At 45.6% G+C, this 20,717-nt stretch overlaps 1 protein-coding gene across 1 annotated transcript; it reads right to left on the bottom strand.

The window, feature by feature from the left end:
- Positions 1–5,405: 5,405 nt before the first annotated feature.
- Positions 5,406–10,716, bottom strand: LOC138515864 (interleukin-8-like). The gene is made up of 4 exons (XM_069630617.1): positions 10,380–10,716; positions 9,889–10,024; positions 7,408–7,491; positions 5,406–6,095 (listed from the first exon to the last, which is right to left on the bottom strand). The coding sequence occupies exons 1-4, from the start codon at positions 10,699–10,701 to the stop codon at positions 6,074–6,076; spliced, it is 564 nt and encodes a 187-aa protein (XP_069486718.1). The 5' UTR covers positions 10,702–10,716; the 3' UTR covers positions 5,406–6,073.
- Positions 10,717–20,717: the final 10,001 nt, after the last annotated feature.

The following is a 20,717-nucleotide window of genomic DNA, read 5'->3' as shown; positions in this document are numbered from 1 at the left end:
ACCTCCCATAACCTTGACCTACTGGCCATCCCCGAAACTTGGCTCCACAAAACATCAGGCCTCTTCATCTCTCTTGCTCTCCCTCAAGGATACACCATCTTGAGACATGACCGAAAGACGTCCAAAGGATACCCTTTCCATTAGGCTCTGCAATCAACAGTGGGAAAACAACACTGATCTCCTCACTGCCAAACTAACACTCTCCCCCAATTGTACCATTAATATCTTAATACTTATAGGCCACTAGGCTCACCCCCAGACTATCAAAAGCACCTCCTCCCAATCATAGGGAACAACCTAAAAAGCTCCACCAAAACCATTCTGCTCGGTGATCTCAACCTAGGCATGACCCAAAGGACAAAGCAGCCTCCTCACTGGCCAAAGAACTCTCAGAACTAGGGTTCGACCTTAAAGTCACTGGACCAACCCACTGTAGAGGCTGATCCATTAACTGGATCACAGACCACAACTGCTCATCCTCCATTACTAATATCTCAGCCCACCCCTGAACAGACCACCATTGTATTCAATTCTCCATTCCTACTAGTCCCTCTCGCAAGGTGCTCTCTTATGCCCCACCTGCACAAGTCAGAAGCTCCAAAAAACTAAGAGCAACCTCGCACCTCTTCTCAACATCCCTAAACTTAAACCTCCCTTTGACAACAACCCCACCTCTCTTGCCAACATCGATGCCCACACCCTCATCCAGTGCCTTAAGTGGCACTACAAATAGAGCCGGGGCTCATTGAGGGGGCATGGCCTAACAGCAGGGGTCCTGCTGGCCCGTTAGGCCACGCCCCCTTGACGAGCCTCGGCTCAATAGGCTACTGGAACCCCTGCCAGGCAGCCTTTTGCAGATTAGCACCCTCTCCCCTATGTGGGAGAGGGTGCTTATCTCTGCATTTATTTTGTATAGGCTTGCCTGGCAGGGGACAGCACCTCGCCTATTCAGCCTTAATGGAGGCGCTGCCCCTCGCCAGCTGGGGAGGGGCAGCGTCACCATTAAGGCTAAAAGGGTGAGGCCACTGGAAGCAGAGGACTTTTTCCTAAAGACTGAAACTTCCGCAAATCCGCAGGAGCTTCAGTATTTAGAAAGCAAGTCCTCTGCTTCCAGCGGCCTCACGTTTTCTCCATAATGGTGGCGCTGGCCCACGTGCATCCCTTGATTAAAGGGATGCCTCGCAGGTGCGGCGCCACCATTACGGCTGAAAGGCATTTTTTTCTGAAGCCTGAAGCTCTCGCACACGAGCGAGAGCTTCAGGCTGTAGAAAAAAAATGCCTTTTCATGTAGTGGCTGCCAGGAGAGATTAGTGGGTCCCGGCAGGGCCCCCCTCAAAATGAAATTTCGGAGCCTGCCGGGGCCCAGCCCCGGCAGGCCCCGGCCCACTTAAAACCCTGCCCTCACCCAAGCCATTGAGTTCCTAGCTCCCCTAGAGGAAAAAAAAAGAAAAAAAATCAATGCACACAAACTCATGGTTCACGGAAGAACTATCAGTGCTATGCACCAGTAAATGCCAAGCCCTAGCCAATTGGCAATCCACGCCTAACCAATCCACTCTAAATGAATTCAAAGCAATCTCATCCTCGTATAAAAAAAAGCCATATTCTTAGCCAAATCAAAATCATTCAACCACAGAATTTCCAAATCCAACTCAAAATCAAGGGAAATATGTTCAATCTTCAAAGATCTCATCTCCCCCACCACTAGTCCATATGAAATCATTAAAGACGAAGTTTGGTGATGCACTAATCAACAAAGTTAAGCTGCTCCAAGAAAAAATATGACCACAGTGTAAAGCCCTTCCCAATCAGGACAGATCTCCCCAGCCCTCCTCACCTAATCCCCTCTCACAAACACCTCTCTTCCTCTTCAGAGACGTCACAGAGAAGGAAGTTGCTGACCTCCTCAAACACATCAAACCATCCACATGCAAAGGGGCCATCTATCCCCCGACCATCATCAAAGAATGCGTCGACTCACTGATCCCCATTATCACAGCATTTATTAATGCCTCATTCTCCTGTGGAATAGTACCACAAAGCCTAAAAGAAGCATGGGTCCGCCCACTCACAAAAAAAAACACCTTAGACCCTGCCTGCCCTAACAACTACCGTCCCATCACCACCGTCCCCTTTCTCCTTAAAATCCTACATAAAGCCCCCCGCAACCAAATCCAACACTACCTTGAACCTAACACCATCTTAGGCAGAAGACAATCAGGCTTCCGCAAAGGCCATGGCACAGAAACCACCCTCTTACATTTAAAGAAACAAATCACCGAACTAATGGACAATGTCAAACTTGCCCTCCCGCTCCTCCTTGATCTCTCCGCTGTGTTTGATCTTGTTGACCATGACATCCTCACTTCCCACCTATTTAACGCAGCCCACTTCTCTAATAAAGCCACCTCATGGATAACCTCATTCTTAGAAGGAAGGGCCATGAAGGTCTACTCTGACCAAGCCAATGCAGCCCCCACAACCATCAACTGTGGAGTTCCCCACGGCTCATGTACTGCACCCACCCTCTACAACTTGTTTACCAAGCCACTTTTTTCACATGCTGGACGCGCTCGGCATAGTTTACACAAACTATGCCGATGATACGCAAGTCCTCCTCCCCCTCACTGGATCATATGACCAAGACACAGAAGCTCTCCTCCAGATCTATGCCACCATCCAATCGTGGATGGCAGTCAATGGTCTCTGCCTAAATGGGGATAAAACCGAGATCTTCATCCTGGGCCCCAAAGAAATCCTGTCTAAACTCAACCAAAAATACAACCACTTCACCATCGACAACACTAACATACCAGTCTCCATATTAGTAAAGACCCTTGGAGTCTACATCGACTCAACCCTCTCAATGTCAAGACAGGTTAGCGCCATCTCCTCTGCCTCTGCCTACACCACCAAACTTATAAATGCCATATAACCCTTTCTGACCACTCAAAACTGCCTATCCATTGCCAGAGCCACAATAGGAGCAAAACTTTACTGCAACGCCCTTCTTGCAGGCACCTCAACACAAAACATCAACAGGCTCGAAACAGTACAAAATAACGCCTCCGCGCTGCCCTATGCATCCCCAAAAAGAGACCACATATCACAGGCCAGATGGAACGCCCACTGGCTCCCAGTTAAGGAGAGGATAAACTTCAAAATCTTCACCTTTACGCACAAATGCATCAATCTCTCTGCCTCATCCTACCTATCAGAAAACATATCCAAGGACATCTCGACCCATCCTAAAAGGAGCCACCATGCCAACCAACTCTGCATACCATCCATAAAAAGAGCAAATGCATGAGGCATTGGCTTCCCTCACATAGCACCCAAACTCTGGAATGCCCTACCCAACGCACTCAGAGCAGAACCCTTCCTCTACTCCTTTCGCAAATCCCTCAGAACCACACTATTCAATTAACTTCACACAGCACTCATGAAAACAAAGTTGTCTACGTCCATCAAAACTCTAAGCTGAACTGTAAATGCAAATCGCTATGTAACCACCAAGCTTTCTTCCCTCTGTATCCAGCACTGAATCTCTGTAACAGCGCCACGATGCTTAAGGGCTGCTGCACGCTTTAAAAATACGAATAAATAAATAAATAACCATGCTGTGTGAAGTTTGGACAAAAGAGGCTTATTAGTATGAAGGGCTTATCAAGTAGAAGTCACATATGAACTAATATGCCACCTCAGTTGGCATGAGTATTGCACATTTTCTGTTCAGGTGGTCTATTCAACCGATGTCAATCACAGGTAAGGACAAGTGAGTATGCCTGCTGCATGGGTTACTTGTATGATTATGTCCTACTCAAACAAACTTTAAAGGCAATGTGACTCAAACAAACATGTATGTTAAATATGTGTACTTTGAACATGTTCAATGTATGTATGGAAGAGGCCAACTCCTACCTAATTGCTTCAGTGGGTGATGCTTTTCCCCTGCATATGTGTTTGACAGATGTTTGTTTGGGAAAACCTTTGCCAACTGGGGATGTGTGGTGCCAGATGTTATATTTCAGATGGTTCGGATTTGTATATGTCTGTGTAGTTCTGGGGTACATATGTATTGGATGGGTGCATGGTCAGTTTCAGGAGTACTTTGCGGACATGTGAGACGGAGGAAGGGACAGTCTTTGCAAGTTGTTCACTCTTACAATGTGTCTTTTATTTGTGATGTGATTGACGCATAGCAATAGCCATTTATCAACTGACATTGATATTTCAATGTTCTATTTTTATTGTGGTTTATATGGCGCTTAACATCAATTTGCTGTACATAATTAGTAAGGTGGTCCATGATCATTGAGCAGAATAACAAATGAGAAAGAGAAGACAGGAAAGACAAGATGGAAGACAAGGACATGTCTGACAGGTGTGTGATTGTAAAGGTGCTGGAGGAAGGGGCACAACTGATGAGGCGCATTAGGGTTGGAATCATTCTTAACATGGAATGATACATGTCTCCATCCACGGAAATTAACGCAGGTGCACAGTCCACGCGGCAGTGAATAGGCTGGCAGATAAGTGGAAACCAGCCAAGTCTGATTCTTGATATGTCAGATGGGATTTCAAGTGAAATGTAATGACTGAGATTTCTGTTTACACAATTATTTGTCAACACATGTGTTTGTCTCAGTTAACTGACCCGTCATGCATTTCCTCTTTCTTGAGTGACATGGGAGTGTGTCGCACAATGGTAGCCGGAACATGGGTTTGCGCTACACATTCAGTTACTCAGTGACTCCACTGTAAAAGTTTGAACAAGGCAGGAGGCAGGTCCTGGCTGTGTCGAACACACGATTTGGCCTTTTGTGAATTTCCTTTGCACATGGTAGGAGTGTGCAGCCCTATCTTAGGGTTACGGCAAAGTGTCTGTGCCACAATAGTGCATTATTTGTGAATGGCACTGTTCTGGCAAGCCTTAGACATGAGAGACTCTTTCCATTAAATTGACAGCAGAGGCACCCAATTGTAAGTAAGTCACACACAAACAATGTTCACCTTCATCAAATCAAAATACCAGAAACGCACAAAGGGGGGAATAATTACACATCACTTAGGCAGATGTTTAGCAATGATGGCGCCTCCCTTAACTTGTTTATGTGTCTAAATTTTCGTAATGATAACGTATTGGGGCTGTGAGATTGCTACATTTCTGTAATTCCACTGGTTGCTGGCAGTCATACCTCAAATGCAGATTCGGATGGGACATAGTGGAATCAAATTAAATCAAATTAAATTAAACCAGTATTCAGCAGCAAGATCTGGCCGTTATTCATGTGGGTGTTGCTATCTTTAAGCTTTCTGGTTTTATCTCAAGATAAAGAAGCCACAATGAACAATATCACTTCACAAACGCATGTAAGATTGTTTTAATTACAAATAAATAAATAAATACATTTAAATATGACCTTATCACAATTCGTGTAGCATTACTTTACATCCTTCATCTGAACCAACATATAAATATTTCACATTAAGTTAAATACGATGATTGAAATGTTGAAGAAGAAATTCATAGAAAAATATCTGGGAAACAATGGTAACACTATTGGCGAGAGACTGTTTGTCCCTCTAAAAATGTCCTTCTCTCGAGGTAGATTCTAGTGGCTCATATCAACAAGAACATGGCAGTGCGGCCCTGGATGCCGGCATCCAGGCGGAGTGGTTCCTTGGAGTGTCCAGCACATGTCCCCTTTTTATTTCAAATACATCTAGATACAAAGCTTTAGACAATAGTGTCCATTTGGCCTCTGACTGCAGGATGCACATATCGCCCATTACAAAGGCCAGTCCAAGGTGTCCTTCTGGGGTCGAAGATCACAGGCATGAGTCTGAAGCATGTGCAGAGGCCTGATGGTCCCTGGGCCCACTTTTTCCAAAAGATGAATACGTGCCTTCTGTTGCTCTAATCAATGCAGCACTACACTTAGTTCATCTTTACATTAAATACATGAATAAATATCTTTTTGAATGGTACTGTTAGAAGTTATTTGCGGAGGGCCTGCTTCCTCAAAGAATGTTTATAGGGACACCAAATATTCATGGATGTTTCCGATTTTCATTCATTTTCTTTTTTGGAACTGCAGAAAATAAAATAAATGGTGCATGGGTTAAAAAAGGCGCACGCAGAACACAATTACATTTCATACTCCAACTGGCAATATGGCAGGTCGCCGACTGGCAATGGCCGCCGACTGGCAATATGACAGGCCGCCGGCTGGCAATATGAATGAATGATTCAGTCCCAGGACTAACCATAACGGGATCTCAAAAGCATTATCAATCGAAAAGGAATCGCTGGAAATTCGGAACTCTCTTGAGGGATTTGCAATATTTAGACAATTTTGCTCTGTTAGAATTCTGCTGGAATCCCATCAATATTGAAAAATCTATATGTTTTAAACGAAGTAGCATGCGTATGGCTCACATTGCAGATTAGATAAAATTAAAGGATCTTTTTTTTTATCGACTAGCAGAGATGACCAACATTTACCCAAGTACACCTGGATCTAGCCATCCCATCACGGTCACTCTGGGTGTGGGAATGTCGTTTAGCAACAGAAAGACCCAGACGACAATGCCAATAGGAGAACAAAAAATATCCCTAGAATTAGGGTCTGATTAAGCCATTGTTGGCATATGATGGGAGTCGGCTCGTGGTGCTACATTTTGCATTTGGGAAATTATAAGCCCCTTCAGCTCTGGTGACTCAGAAGACTATCACTGGCCAGGGGCCGACTTTGACCCAAAGAATGGACCTGACCACCCAAAATGTGGCCCACGTTCACACACAACAATGTTTTACTTTTTTCATAACCATCCTGGTAAATGGTACCTGGGAGCACAGTGTGGGGATCACGTGTGGGAAGTGGTGCATTTGACACTGGGCCTGTGACACTGGCTTAAACTACCGGCTTCACAATGTACTAAATCATTAAACTGGTGAATTAAATAAGAGTGTGGGAGCCCCTCTACTGAGAACTTACATGGGTCAAATACCCTGTTCTATTGAATTTCCTCCACTCAGGAGGGTCTACAACCACGTTTTGGCTCATGGCACCGTTCACCTGAGGCATTGCTTAAGGGGGATGAGGGGGTATAGCCTCGGGTGTTTAGGTCGTAGCCCCGGATAGAAGCTCAGGAGATACAACCAAAAGGCAAGCTAGCCCTGAGTCCCGACAGTCCCGCCAATAGCATAGCCCCAAATCTTTAACAAACCTAGCAATTACATAGAAGAAACTGGTGTACACTGGCATGCCAGGCTGGCTGGCCAGGCATTGCTTCATTGGGCCAGTGCAAGCCTGTCAGCGGGTAACAGCATTGGTGGATACTTAGACATCGGCCAGCCTTCCATGTGTCATTTTCAGATCGAATAAAATATATGCATCTTACCTTTCCAGAATCCTTCTGATGATCCTCTCGACCCACTTTGCAGAAGGATCCAAGCACACAGCCTGCCCAGACTTCAGAGTGGCACTGTTTAATAGAAAGAGAAGAGAGACTGTCATAAACCTTATTTCATTGGGACGCATTGCCTTTAATTACCTCATGAATAAGTGAACAATGTTGCTTGTGGAACATCTTATGAATGGACCCCACCAGTTAAAGAAGCTGAATGGTGAAGTACACATCATTACTCTCATGTCATTGTATTACTCCTACCTACTCCATTTGGCCAATCACTGCACAACAGATAAGGTTACCAGATGACTCCAAGACATGTAGACTGCATATACCTGTTCTGAGCTTTCTTTTTACTTTGGATTCATTTCAGTCTACTTTATTCAATTAAAGTGGACCTAATATAAAACACACACAAGGCCAGTGATGCGGAAAGCCAAGGACTGAGGCATGGTGTCCCCAGGGTCATGGAGTCACCTTGTAGCCATAAACATGGCTACTATTTCTCAAGCCTGAGTATTATGGTTCTGCTTTCTCTAGCCAATAGTTGTGATGTTTGTGGTTGTGTTATGCGATATAGATATTTGTTTAACTCTGAGAGACTAATTAAGCCAAGCTAAGGGGCTTTGAAAGAAATATTATGAGATGTGTCAGCACATATGAGAAATATTATACTGAATATTCTTGCATTTGCCTACACCGGCCTGCTTCTTTCGCCCCTTCCTTCTCACCATTTTGTTCTGCATTACAGGTTCAAGCACTACAAAACAGTTCAGCTCACATGCTCCATGTGTGTGTTCATTCAATACTACCCCCTGTCCTACACTGAGTTCCAAGAAGTGCCTGTCGGGTCAAGCAACCATTGCAGAGGAACCCAGGGATACGAATAACATCATGTTTTAATGTTTCCCATTAGTGTTACTCAAATTGATGGTACTCAATGTATTGACACAGGAAGGGAGAAGCATTAAGTAAACACTACAGAAAACGGTCATCACTTGAACAGCCATTAACATGTATGGCAGTTTTCATTAGTTGTATTTAGTATTCTGTCGCGAGGCCTTTGTCAACCAAAAGAGAATCAATAAATGGCTGCACATAAGGACGCCGCGCCCATGCACCAAGTAAAAGAGGTCTCAAAATGAAGGCACGCGGGTAAACAAAACAGGAGGGGGATGTTGGCAGGCCATTAGGGGCAGGGCCTTGAATACGTAAATAATGGTATTATTAAAGAAATTACTCAAAATACATGGAAAAAAGCACCCCCTTATCGTACATTACATAGATATTGAAGTGGACGAGATGTTCAGTGACGAAATAAAGGAATGGGGCTGAAGGTTCTTTTAAGGTCCGGAACTCCGAGGTGACTTGTAATTTCATTTAAACATACTGTATGGGGTATTTTATTCTGTATAACCGATGTCCATACAGTGGCATCCCCTTTAATAGCTTTGATCTTCCTTCATCAAATGTAAGAGATCTTCCCTTTGCCGATGAACAAAATCAATGTAGAATATGTTTGGATAAAAAAAAAACGTAATATACAGTTTCTAATGTATTGCCGAGTAAACGTTTAGGCAGGTCAATAAATGCTTTTAAAAAAAGTGCTGTCCTTAAAAATAATAACACGCAGATAGAGCCTTGCTCTCGTGTGTCTAACTCTGGCAATTCACAAATACCATTAAACGTTTGTCAATTAATTGTGGAAAAGTGTCACAGAAAGCCGTTTCACATCAAAAAGAATTAGAAAGCGCTGCAGTGACAGCTGGAATTCTGCCATGTTCTGGCTCAAGCAGCAGGCACTGCGACATCACATCTAACTGCAGTGGAGCAGTGATGTTGTTTTCGAATGGCAGTGATGTCACAACCAGCCTGTTGTAAGAAAATGATGTACAGTTTTTTTTCTTCTACTGATATACTGATATTGAAGACTGATGTATATTATAAAATGACAGTATTACACAGGTAATCGTTCAGACAGACATGTTGGAAGGCACTCACAGAAGATGATTTAATAGCTAATCAGGCTGAATGTGGGGTGGAATCATAACGTAAGGACTTGGTCCATCTAAGGCCCGGGAAGGGCCCAGGCAGAAAGAGTTCCCTTTGTTCCATGTACTTGGATAAAGGCCTTTGGAAGACTAATGCGGGAGGTTGGCCAGGCTCTGTGTTGGCTCTTACTTGAAAACCATGCATGCAAGAAAGCAATAAATGGTGCTATAGTTAAGGGGGGTGGGGGGGCATGAAATCCTTTTACAACTCCAGGTGGGTGGGAAGGAGGAAAAGCTCTAACTGTGGCAGCAGGGGCCAGCCTATGGGGCATCCTCCCTGATGGCAGCGGAAGGGGCAACTGCAGCGCACAGCAGAGACCTGCAGAGGTAAATACAACAGAGACTTGCAATAAAGAGCCGAAGTTGGACTCTTCTGCTCAGCACAGCGGCAGCAAAGCATGTGTGTGTGGGGGGTACTTACATAACTTCCACATTCGGGCAGTGGGCCCCACTCTGGATGAGCTCAACAGTCCGAATTTGCTTGGGGTGGATGATCCTGGACTCCGTATTTATACATTGGCAGCGCAGCTCTGTTCCCATCCTTGCCAAAGACATGCCTGGAAAAAAACAAGAGAGATTTCCACGAGATCAAAATTGGTTGCCATCTTTGGTGGATACTAAACCTCCAATACGTGTTACATAATCCAAGAGCATTAACGTTGTTTTTTTAAAATGATCATATAAATGCATTTTATTTAGGAAGCGCAAGACTTGTTTGTCTTGGGATTTTAGGCACCACAAAAAAAGTGATTATAACCTCTTCTTACTTGCAGAATTGGGCGCAAACAAATGCAAATACAAATAATACCCACAAGGTGTAGCCTTGAGTTATTTAGATGAACTGTGTTGATGTGACCTACACTAAAAGTTAGGAACGCCCTATTTCTGAAATAAAAATGCCACCAGCCTTACCTTCTGTCACAGCCAGGGAGAGCAGGCAAATGGCCAGCGCAGCCAGCACGCATTTCCCCGGGGTTGCCATGGTCGGTCGGTTCTGTGTGAGTTTCCCGCCTTTTGTGGCTCGCTGTGGTGAGTTCTGAGGCTCTGAGGAGTTCTGTCCGTCTCTTCTTAGAGCGGCCTCATTTATAGAGCAGGCGGCAGGGTGCGCCGCCCGCGCCCCGGGAATTATCCCAGAGGAATTCCCAAGTGTTCTTTCCTGGAGACTCCGGGGTGTCACACATCCAGTCAGCGGTTGCGCTGCATCCTGTTCCGAGGACAAAGGCAGCGCCTGCATTTAATTAAATGATTGTTTGTATTAATATCATCTGATGTTGTCACAATGTAAGCGCGCCTGTTTATTGACATCGCATATTAATGAGGTAATTGCCGAGCTTCTGTGTGTGCCCTGGATTGCGATACTTTCATTTAACTAAGAAAAAATCAATGATGTCATGACGCTCGGGGAAAGCCCAGCAGATGCCTCGCACTTCGTGAGATAAACACTCGCGCAAGAGCAGCGCGGGCTCGCCTCATATCAATGGCGATGCGTGACTGCGGCACGAGATTCACAAGGCACCCGCCACATGCATGCATGTTTCCATATCTGTTCATACCGCTTGCAACAGCTTGAAGAGGGTCGTGTCACAATAAAAGACGTGGCCGAGTGATACTTTTTGGGAGTACAAAACAATTGAAAAGAATCTAAGTAGGGAAATGCATTGAATTGTTTATAACATTAAATGTGGCAGATGTTAATGTGTGTAACACATTAATGTATCTGACAAAAGTAAGAATAATAGTAATAACCTTGGGAATAATAAAGTCCATACCAAAAACTGAATTGTGTTTTGCCCTTTAACAGTTGTTATTAATACCCGACACAACGGCACTGTTTAAATCAAGGTCGGGAGGATAGGCGGGTTCGGGAAAAGCCTGTGACATTCGGTCCATCAAGAGGGAGGGACTCAGGTGAGCCACCCTTGCTGGCAGTCTGCACTAGTTAACACCTACCTCTGAATGCGTCCACGCCTTAGATCTGGCACATTCAAAGGTTGGTGTTTAATCACTGGTGCCACCAGGCTAGTGTACACTCCCTGACTATTAACACCTCACATCACCCCGCAGATGCGACCTGGCAGCCTGTAGCTCCCATTCTATGGCAAGACCGAAGGCTTTATATAATGCCTTAACTTCTTTACCACCAACAACAAAGAAAATAAACTTTACTGTAAAACAAGTTTTGTTTAAACACACAATTTAACATTTTGCACCAGGACTGACTCCAGCTCAAGCTGAAGGAAGGCCATGCCCAGTCATCCTCCAATAAGCTAGGACCATCACCCAGATAAGTCCTTTCCTCTATGATGACATTCTCGTCTTTGCTGCTGACACCCGAAGTTAAGTATCTTCCTGTGTCAGTGTACTTTCTATGCTATTGTTACATTCTGTCAATTCTATATTTCTTGGTAATGAGTAAGGGACACTCTTCAGAGTATTCCCGAGTTATTGGACTTTTACTTTACTAACAGCGAGCCTGCTACCTCCAGGTGAAAGGGGCCCGCGCAACGTGCGCACCGCGCATCGCATATCCTGCTTTCCCCGCGGTGACAGTGGCGGTTGCGTCATTGTGGCGCTCTGTAAGCATACAACCTACGCAGTCGTGTTGATGATTTGTTTTCCCTCTCCCCTCTGTACTGGCACGCCTGTTCTCCTGCAGGGCCGCCTCAGGGCTGTTTGGGGATTTTCTCGCTCGCCTGTTTGGCACCGTCTCCGGGCTGAAAGAAATAACAAGTCTTCCTGCGTGTGTTCAGGGCTCTAGGGCCCAGTGAGCTGTGGCTCTTGCACCTGCTTGGTGCGCAGGGTGGCCAGTACTCCGGCTATGTGTCTGCTCGACACAACCCTTGTCCGGCCCTCTGCTCCATGGCCGTTATGCTTTGGAAGCGTGCTTGTGTTACATTCGTTTTCTTTCTTTTCAGAGGGTTTGTTGGGGTTATGGCAGCCCCTAGAGGCTTGGAGGGGCATTCTTTCACAGATTTAGTGACTCAAGTTAGGTGTTCAAAAAAAGAGGATACACACAATGGGGTTCTGGGGGCGGAGGACAACCCTCTCAGGGGGGCTGCTGATATGGCCTGTAATACCCCTCCTGCAGTCACTAGGGACATTCAGGACATGATGGATAATGTTTTGCATTAGCTCAATTCCACGTTAGCTTCTGCCTTTGATAGGCTAATTGATAAAGTTGCAGATTCCCGCCCTCAGACTAGTCAGGAGTCCATTCCTTCTGCTCAAATTCCTGTTTCTCGCAAGTGCACTTCATAGTCCAAACTTGTTGTTTTGTTATCTGAAGACGGTCCTAGTTCTCTCTCCCAGCCACTTTCCCATAGGAAGAGTTTGAAAAGAAAGCTAGATGTAAAAGGGCAGGGCACTTCTTTTCCCGCATGGACCAGCCTGCGCTAAGGGGTTCCGGCCTCTAGGGCACAGTTCATCTCTAGATTCCCCACCCAAGCAGCATACATAGAAGGTTGTTCTATCAGAGTCTGCCCGGGGTGAACATCCCCCTCTCTTAGATGAAGGGGGAGTTCCTTTCTTTGACCCAACCCTTTTTCAGCATCCCAGGTCAACGCAGTGGCATCTGTCGGGGGCGGTTTCCTCATGTTTCGTGATATTGGATCAGGAAGCCTTTAGCAAAGGAGGCCAGGCACAAACTCAGTTCTGAGTTCCCCAGACCTGTCCTGCCTGATAAAGTAGCCCTTAGTCCTGAAATCGATCAATCAATGGTGCTTTTCTTGTCGCAGAAGGGCAAGGATCCCATGAAGGGGGTTGACAAAGCCTTAAGGGGTTGTAAAGATCGGTTACTGGATATTTGAAATGGCAGAGGATTGCGCTATCTGTGGCACTCCTTTAGATGTGCATGCACTTCTGGGGTGGATGCAGAGAGCACTTTGCTGCTCGGCAATACCAATGCTGCTATATCAAAGGAACAGCGTAAAGCTTTGCTCATGAGGCTTGAGTCAAAGTTGGCCAAACTGGAGAAGAGTGAATCAGATCCCAGAGCACAGGGTAATCTTATTGGCGAGAGGTTCATTAAGGACTTGTCCTCATGTTCATGCCTTTACTGTGCTAAATATGGCAAAGATGAACATCTGTAAAGTGTTTGCCCCTAAGGTTTTAGAAAAGGCCGGAAGAGGTAGAGCCCGCTCCTCTGGCCATTTCTCCCAGGGTTACTCCCGTCCTGCTCTGTACGAATCTAGATGTGCGCCTAATTCCACCTCTGCTATGGGTGGCCAGACCAGATTCTTTCCCCAGAGAGGAAACCAACAGAGAGGATATGCCAACATAGGTTTTGGTATATCAAAACCAGCTCCAGGTAAGGCTATATATTTTAAATGTTTCTTCCCACAGAAATTTGTGGAGAAGGTTGGTCAGGTTCCCCCCACAGTGGGAGGCTCTCACATCAGACCCTTGTGTTCTTCAAACCATTGGGGTTCCAGATAGAGTTTTACTCCCTCCCTGTCAGCTGGTTTTTCATGTTCCCCTCTCTTTCGTCAAGGGCAAACAAAGGTCCATAATTCAGGAAATTCGAGATCTCATCTACAAGGGGGCGGTTGATCCCGCCACGTTCAGGGCCTCTCAATTCCTCAGCATGACATACTTGGTCACCAAAACGGGACAGGGGTTTCACACAGTCATGAATCTCAAAGCGCTCAATGCCTTTGTGGTTATCACCACTTCAAGATGGAGGGTATCCATCTCTTAAGAGACACTCTTTTGCCAGCGGAGTCGATGGTCAAGATAGACCTCAAAGACGCTTACTTGGTGGTGCCAGTGTTTCCCCCTCACCAAAAGTTTCTCCAATTCAGGAGAAGGAATTGCACGTGGCAGTTTGCCTCGCTCCTGTTTGGCTCTCGTCAGCCCCTTGGTGTTTCACGAAGGTGATGAAGCCTGTCATGGTTCATATCAGATCTAGAGGGATAAGAATCATCATATACCTGGACTACATGCTGTTGTTGGCTCAGAGTTTCCACACTCTTCAGAAGCATCTAGCAGTTACTGCGTTCCTTTTACAGAGGTTGGGGTTTGTCATAAATGTAAAGAAGAACATCCTCCAACCTACGCAATGTATCACATTTTTCTGGGTTTCAATATCGATTCCAAGCAGTGCATCCTGATGTTTCCGGAACACAGGATGTCCAAGATACGGATGGAAATACCGGCTTCTTCTTGTGAATGAGAAGTTTTTCCTCCGACAGCTGTCGAAGGTAGTGGGTATGCTGTCAGCATCCATTTAGGAAATTTTCCAGTCCCACTTCATTACAGAGCCTTGCAGCATCTGAAGGCCAGACATCTTCGCAGGAATCTGTCGTATTCACAGCTGGTAGACCTCTCTTACGATGACAGGGTGGAGCTTTTATGCTGGTTTATGCGATTTTTGGTCCATCTCTGGACATGGTCCTTGAGTCAGATGTCAGCAGGTTGGGATGACGGGCCACTGGGGAAAATGTTTGCAACAGGAAAAGTCTCTTCATATTAACTGTCTAGAGCTGTTAGCGGGGTCCTTTGCAGTGAGGAGTTTAGTCAAAGGTCAAGGGAATCGTTGTGCCCTTCTGTGAATGGACAATGTTTCAGCAATTCGATATATCAATCACCTAGGAGGGACTCGCTCCAAGGGACTAGCAGGTCTAGCTCAGGAGTTTGGGCACTACTTCCATGACAGAATATATTGTTGCAGACAGAATATCTTCCAGGTTGCAGCAACTGGACTGGAACTCCAGGCACCTGCTAGACAGGAGCGACCGGATGTTGGACAGAAGCATTTTTGCCAAGATGCTCAGTCTTTGGGGCCCCATAGACATAGACCATTTTGCTTCTAGACTCAATTTGTTGCTGTCCCGGTTCTTCAGTTGGAGGCCAAATCCCAATGCTTTAGCAACAGATGCGTTCCTGCAGGACTGGTCAGGGTGGACAGTGTACGATTTCCCTCCATTTGCAATGGTAGTGAGGGTTTTAGTAAAAGTTCGCAAACAACAGGCTTCAATGGTAATAGTGACTCCCTTTTAGCCCTCTCAAATATGGTTTCCAGCCTGTTGGAACTGGCAGTGGATGTGCCTCGGCTCCTTCCACTTCACCCTCATATGTTAATGACCCTTGCAGGTCTCCTTCACGATCTGGCCCTTAAGGGACATCTGTCCCTCATGGTTTGAAAGATTTCAGCTCTCCCTGGTGTTGCCAGGTGATTTCGCAGGACAATTTATGGGCCATCAGGGACTCTTGGGTGACCTCCACCAGGTCAGGGTTTTTCTCTGCATTGGCTCGGTGGGTGGGCTGGTGCATGGATGAACACATCAATCCTGTTTCGGCTTATCCAGTAGCAGTAGTTAATTTATTTTTTGCATTGTTCAAGTAGGGTAAGGCTTGCAGAACAATGAATGGGTTCAGGTCAGCCATTTCAGCAGGACATATTTTGGTGAAAGGGGCACCTTTAGGGAAGCACTTCCTGATGCGGTAAGGCTCTTTGATCTATTCGTATCACGTTTCCTCCTAAGGCTAAGTATTCTGTTTTATGGTATGTTAATCTGCTTTTCAAATTGTTTCAAGCATGGCCAGATAATGCCAATTTGACTGTGCAACAGCTGTTTCCCAAACTTGTTCTGTGTGGTGTGGGATGTTCAGCCCGATAGATGCTGAGGGCAGATTTGGGGAGAATACCTGCACTTTCCTGCAGCTTCCAGCATTTTCAGAGCATTTCACTGCTTTGCCTGACCTCAAGATGACCTTCACTGCATGGCATTTGGAGAGTTGAGGGGTGTGGTTGCAGAGTTAAATGAGTGATCAACAAGGCACAGGGGCATTTTAAAGCTGCCGCAAAGGAACAGGTCTCACTCTGCAAAACAAACTGTATAAATAAAAACTGAACTGGCACCCGAAGGTATATGTGCTTGATTAAATAGGGAATCCTTCCCACAATCAGTTTGGAAGCGGATACATTTCATTTAATTTCGTAATTTGCATAGCACCTTTCAGCATAGTTATGGTCCCAACGCGCTATAGATCGAATGCCCTCGGAGGGACTGAAGTCCAAAGTATGGGAAATTGGCAGGTGCTATGATGCGTGTGTGCATTATGGCCATTAAAGGTTGTGAGGAAGTGGCCAAGTCCCAGCTAGCCACCCATGTCTAAATGGCATGTGGATGGGTGGAGTAACGTACACTAGAGAAGTAAATTCAAAGTGCACACCTCTGCTTTTAGGAACTCATGCATTTTCAGTCTCTCTCTGGAGTGGCGGCTAATTCCTTTATAGTTCAATGTGTGTCTTTCCCACCACAGTAATTTAACTTCCTCAATCCTTCAGCTTTTTGTGCATAGAGCGGGGCTCTCATCAACTCCCACTTAATCCTTCAGTGGTCATCCTGCTGCCCCCTGTTAACATAAAGGGGTAACTGCAGCACACGGAGTGAGTTTGGGACTGGGTGGTACATGCAAACGAATACCAGAAGATCCTTGTACTGATAAGAGTGGCCCACAAAACATCTGAGTATTGGCCGTAACTGGGGTCTTCTGCACGAAACAGTTCCATTCCCGTTCAGAGTTAGGGAACTTTTGGCCACTCCCTGACTTAGTGGGACTTCATCTGTTGTTTGTGACCCCCCAAAAGGAATCTGTCAGCACAAGGAGAGAGACCTTTAGAGCAGGCACAGGGCAGTGGACACCGTTTGGAATGTGCACATTGAAGCCTACCCTCACTTAAGAGTGTCTGCAGGGCCACCCACCCAGGCCGCTCGTAGAATCATATGATCCAGAGTATACTGTGATTTTTCTGGAATTGTAGCAAGCAGCAGGGAATCCAAGGAAGCTATCAGAAGCAACTGGAAGCAACCATGTTAGCACTACAAAAAATGACAAAATCAACACATTTGGTACGCCAATTTTCAAGAAAAAAAGAGGAAGTGATTCATAAAAGTACTGATGGTATCAAATGTAAAACTTAGTTCCAACTCTAGTAATAGTGTCTTTCAATGTGCGTGAAAAACATGCTCAAGATCAGTGGTGCAACCCCATTGAGCTGACCGGCTTCAGCCCCACCCCCACACCCTGAAATTTTGGGCTATGTTGACACGACCTGGCTGACCTACACACACAGATGTTAAATGGCACCTGGGCTTTGCTGTTAACAAAGTCCCTGGAATTACTAATGTAAAGCATTTCACTGTTAGCACCGGCATACATATGCATAAATTTTTAGGCAATTGAAATCGTGAGGTGGGGTTGGTACTTGCATGCCAAGGGAGTGATTCGAAGGGTAGCGAGGGGACAGGAGACCGCTCATTCTCCCAGCAGTCCTTACGTGGGTGCTTTCAGACTTAAAGGAGAGAGTTCACTTCTTGTAACATTGACACTGCACTATAATAGTCTAATTCTATGACAAGACAGGAGGCTTCATATTATGCATTATAATCTTTACTTCTGAAACCACAGCAGCAAAGAAAAAACTTTACAAACAAAAAGTTTAACCACAAACCTAGAACACAGTTCAATACAGTGTAATGGGAACACCCCAGTCCAACATGGAGGGCAGGTCATGCCCTGTGGATTACCAATGAGCCAAGACCCACCTCAATAAATGTCCATTACTCTAAACCCAACTCCTCTTTCTTTGCTGCTGACGCCACAGCTAAGTCACTCCTTTCTTGTGTGCCTTATTTTTGGCCTGAATGCTTTGTGTAGAATGTATTGGTGTCAGATTTATTATGTAAAACATTTATTGTGTTCTATTTTTTAAGAAAATATATTGTGGTGACAGCATGTGTCCGCCGCTTTTATTAGCGGTTTTGTTTTATGCTGTTACATCTTCTTATGGTTGCAGTCTCTATGCGCGTGGGCCTGTATGAAGCTTGTGCTTCACACCCGGCACACGTGGGCTGTTTTGTTTTTTAATTATGTTATATTTTTATTATATTATATGCAAGCCCTGATGTGCGTGGGTCAGCCGAGGCTTTGGCTTCAGACCCAATGCGCACGGGCCTTTCTCCTACACTGCCAGTCAGCCCGCCCACTTCAGAGCTGTTGCACGCAGGCCTGCGAGAAGCTTTCGCTTCAGGCCCGACATGCGGCAGAGGATCTCACTTTAATTGAGGCATTCTCTTCTGAGCGCCGACCGGCCCCTCCCTCCCCAGGCAGCACACGCACTGACGTGGCAACGCTTTAGCTCTGTTGCCGATGCGGGGGGGGCGGGCTTCACTAAAGCTATGAGCTGTCCCAGAGGGGATAGCTTAATGAGTGCATGTTTTTCCATGCATGAAGACATGGGGTTCTCCCTGCAATTTTTTCAGTAGCAATAGGCACAGTGCACAGGTTTGAAACCCGGCCCTGTGTTTAGGAAATAATTACTGGTGTTACAATTATAAAATAGCTAAAAAAAACTGGCATTTTACCTCCAGTGTCTCGCCCATTCAGGACCCACGCACAGCCTGTCAAGAGTTTTGTTTTAGGTACTGCGCAAGTGAAGGGGGTTGTCGTTTTCATTTATTAATGAGATTAGGAGTATAGGAGCCCCATGGATCATCCAGCTCCCGCACAATTCATGCATGAATTTTAAAATGACAAGTGTCTTTTCATTTAATATGGCAATTTAGTTATATTGCCCTGAATTTCGGCACAGGTGATCTAAGTGCCGCTGCCTGCTCGGCTTCAGGCTTCGCCTGAGTACTAATGCAAGGTTTCTTCCTCGTGTGCTGCTGGTTACCACACCCTGCTAGGGTGAGCAGCTTGAGGTGTGCTTAATCATTCCTCTGTTACAACACTAAGCCAATGTGTGGGAAGCACATTCACGCTTACCTGTTGGGAATTACATTGTATTGATTTATTTATTTATTTATGGTCCTTCAAAGAAAAGAGACAGGTTGGAGAAGGAAGTCATTAACAGACCTATAGAGGGGCCTTGCCTTCCTTTCCCGCCATCACTCAGACCTCAATTCTAAGCTAGCTTTAGTATTTTATAGACCCATTAACACAATTTACACCCTTTCCCATTAGGTGGAAATTCCCCTTAGATACTTTAATAATGCAAACATGTTCAGGACAAACTCAGTCCGTCCACTTCCCTTAGGCATTTCTCCTCCCCAAGAATGGAACAGATGTGCAAGAGTCCCCAAAGTTCCATTTGGTTCTTCATTGGCCTGCTTGCTTTTTATTTTTCTGCTACTGCTCCCAGAGTCCTTATTTCTTCCATAGATAGAGGACTCTACTTGCCTTCATAAAGACATTAAAGTTATAGGGCCCTTTATTCTTTTCCCTCATAAAAGTGACAGTCCTCGGATGCAGGGTCATCCTCTTGCCTGGTGAGCGGGCCCTCATGACATTGATTGAGCAGTCCTTGGTATTCTTCTTTTCTCTAAAGGAAAAGGGGAAAGGCCCTAAGAAGGGGATATATGGAGACTGGAAGAGTGGTAACTGTGTGATTGGGTCAGATATTCCAGTTTGCTCAACTGGCTAGAGAGGGAAGTATCCTTTAATTTCCCTATTGACGTACAAGTCCTGCAGAGCTTCATTTTGAGATATGTTTGCCTGCTCGGCAATGCCAAAACCTCCATCCTTAAAGAAAGGCGTGAATTACCCTCATGTGTCTTTATCCTAATATGGCAATCAGCCAAGTCCAATATTAAGGATATTTGCAGGAGGAAGGATGGCTCAAGGTCAACGCATTCCTCCTGGAAGCGAGAAAATGCAGTGCCACCCAGGTTCGGATCCTGATACAGTGCTTGGAAATAGCTTGATGGTATTAGGGGGGGGGGCATTAATCAAAATATCATTTTAGAAACCGCCCCTATAGCCATTCCTCCCAAGGCTCTGCCTGTCCCAGTTAATACATCAAGCGGTGTGAGCAATTTCTCCTCTGCTCGAGGAGTTCTAGCCCAGTTTTTTACCCTCAGGGGAGTTTTGTTCTCCAGTGGAGAACGGGCGGGCAAGACACCTCGGACCCCTGGGGGGATTGCGCTAGTAAGGGGGTTGAGGTTTATTTCAGTCTATTATCCCCTTGTCAGTTTGTTCCCTTGACCCTTCCCCTAGTTGCTGGCAAAGCCAAGCAGGGTTGCATACATGCAGAGGTCACAAGCCTCATTTTTTCTCAAGGGGCGGTGGTCCCAGCATCCCTTCACATCCCTCAATTTCTGAGCACGATATCTCTGCTCCCAAGCCCTTCCTTTTCAGGTGGATTGCATAATACGGGTACAAAAGCCGCTGATGGCTCACCCCAGGTCTAAAGAAACTCTGATAATATTCTTGTTTGGCTCAAGAATTCTCAGTTTCTCCAGACTC

The sequence above is a fragment of the Ambystoma mexicanum genome, chromosome 6q (assembly GCF_040938575.1).
Source record: "Ambystoma mexicanum isolate Mex_15411 chromosome 6q, UKY_AmexF1_1, whole genome shotgun sequence".
NCBI lineage: Eukaryota > Metazoa > Chordata > Amphibia > Caudata > Ambystomatidae > Ambystoma > Ambystoma mexicanum.
Note: the sequence above shows the minus strand (reverse complement) of the source record. Positions and strands in the feature narration are given on the sequence as shown.

Excerpts from the sequence above, each read along its gene's own strand:
- LOC138515864 (XM_069630617.1), bottom strand. The coding sequence starts at position 10,701 with ATGCAGGCGCTGCCTTTGTCCTCGGAACAGGATGCAGCGCAACCGCTG. Across the intron at positions 7,492-9,888 it reads TGCCCGAATGTGGAAGTTAT|TGCCACTCTGAAGTCTGGGC; the intron begins GTAAGTACCCCC and ends TCTATTAAACAG. Across the intron at positions 6,096-7,407 it reads ATCAGAAGGATTCTGGAAAG|TTCCAAAAAAGAAAATGAAT; the intron begins GTAAGATGCATA and ends TATTTTCTGCAG.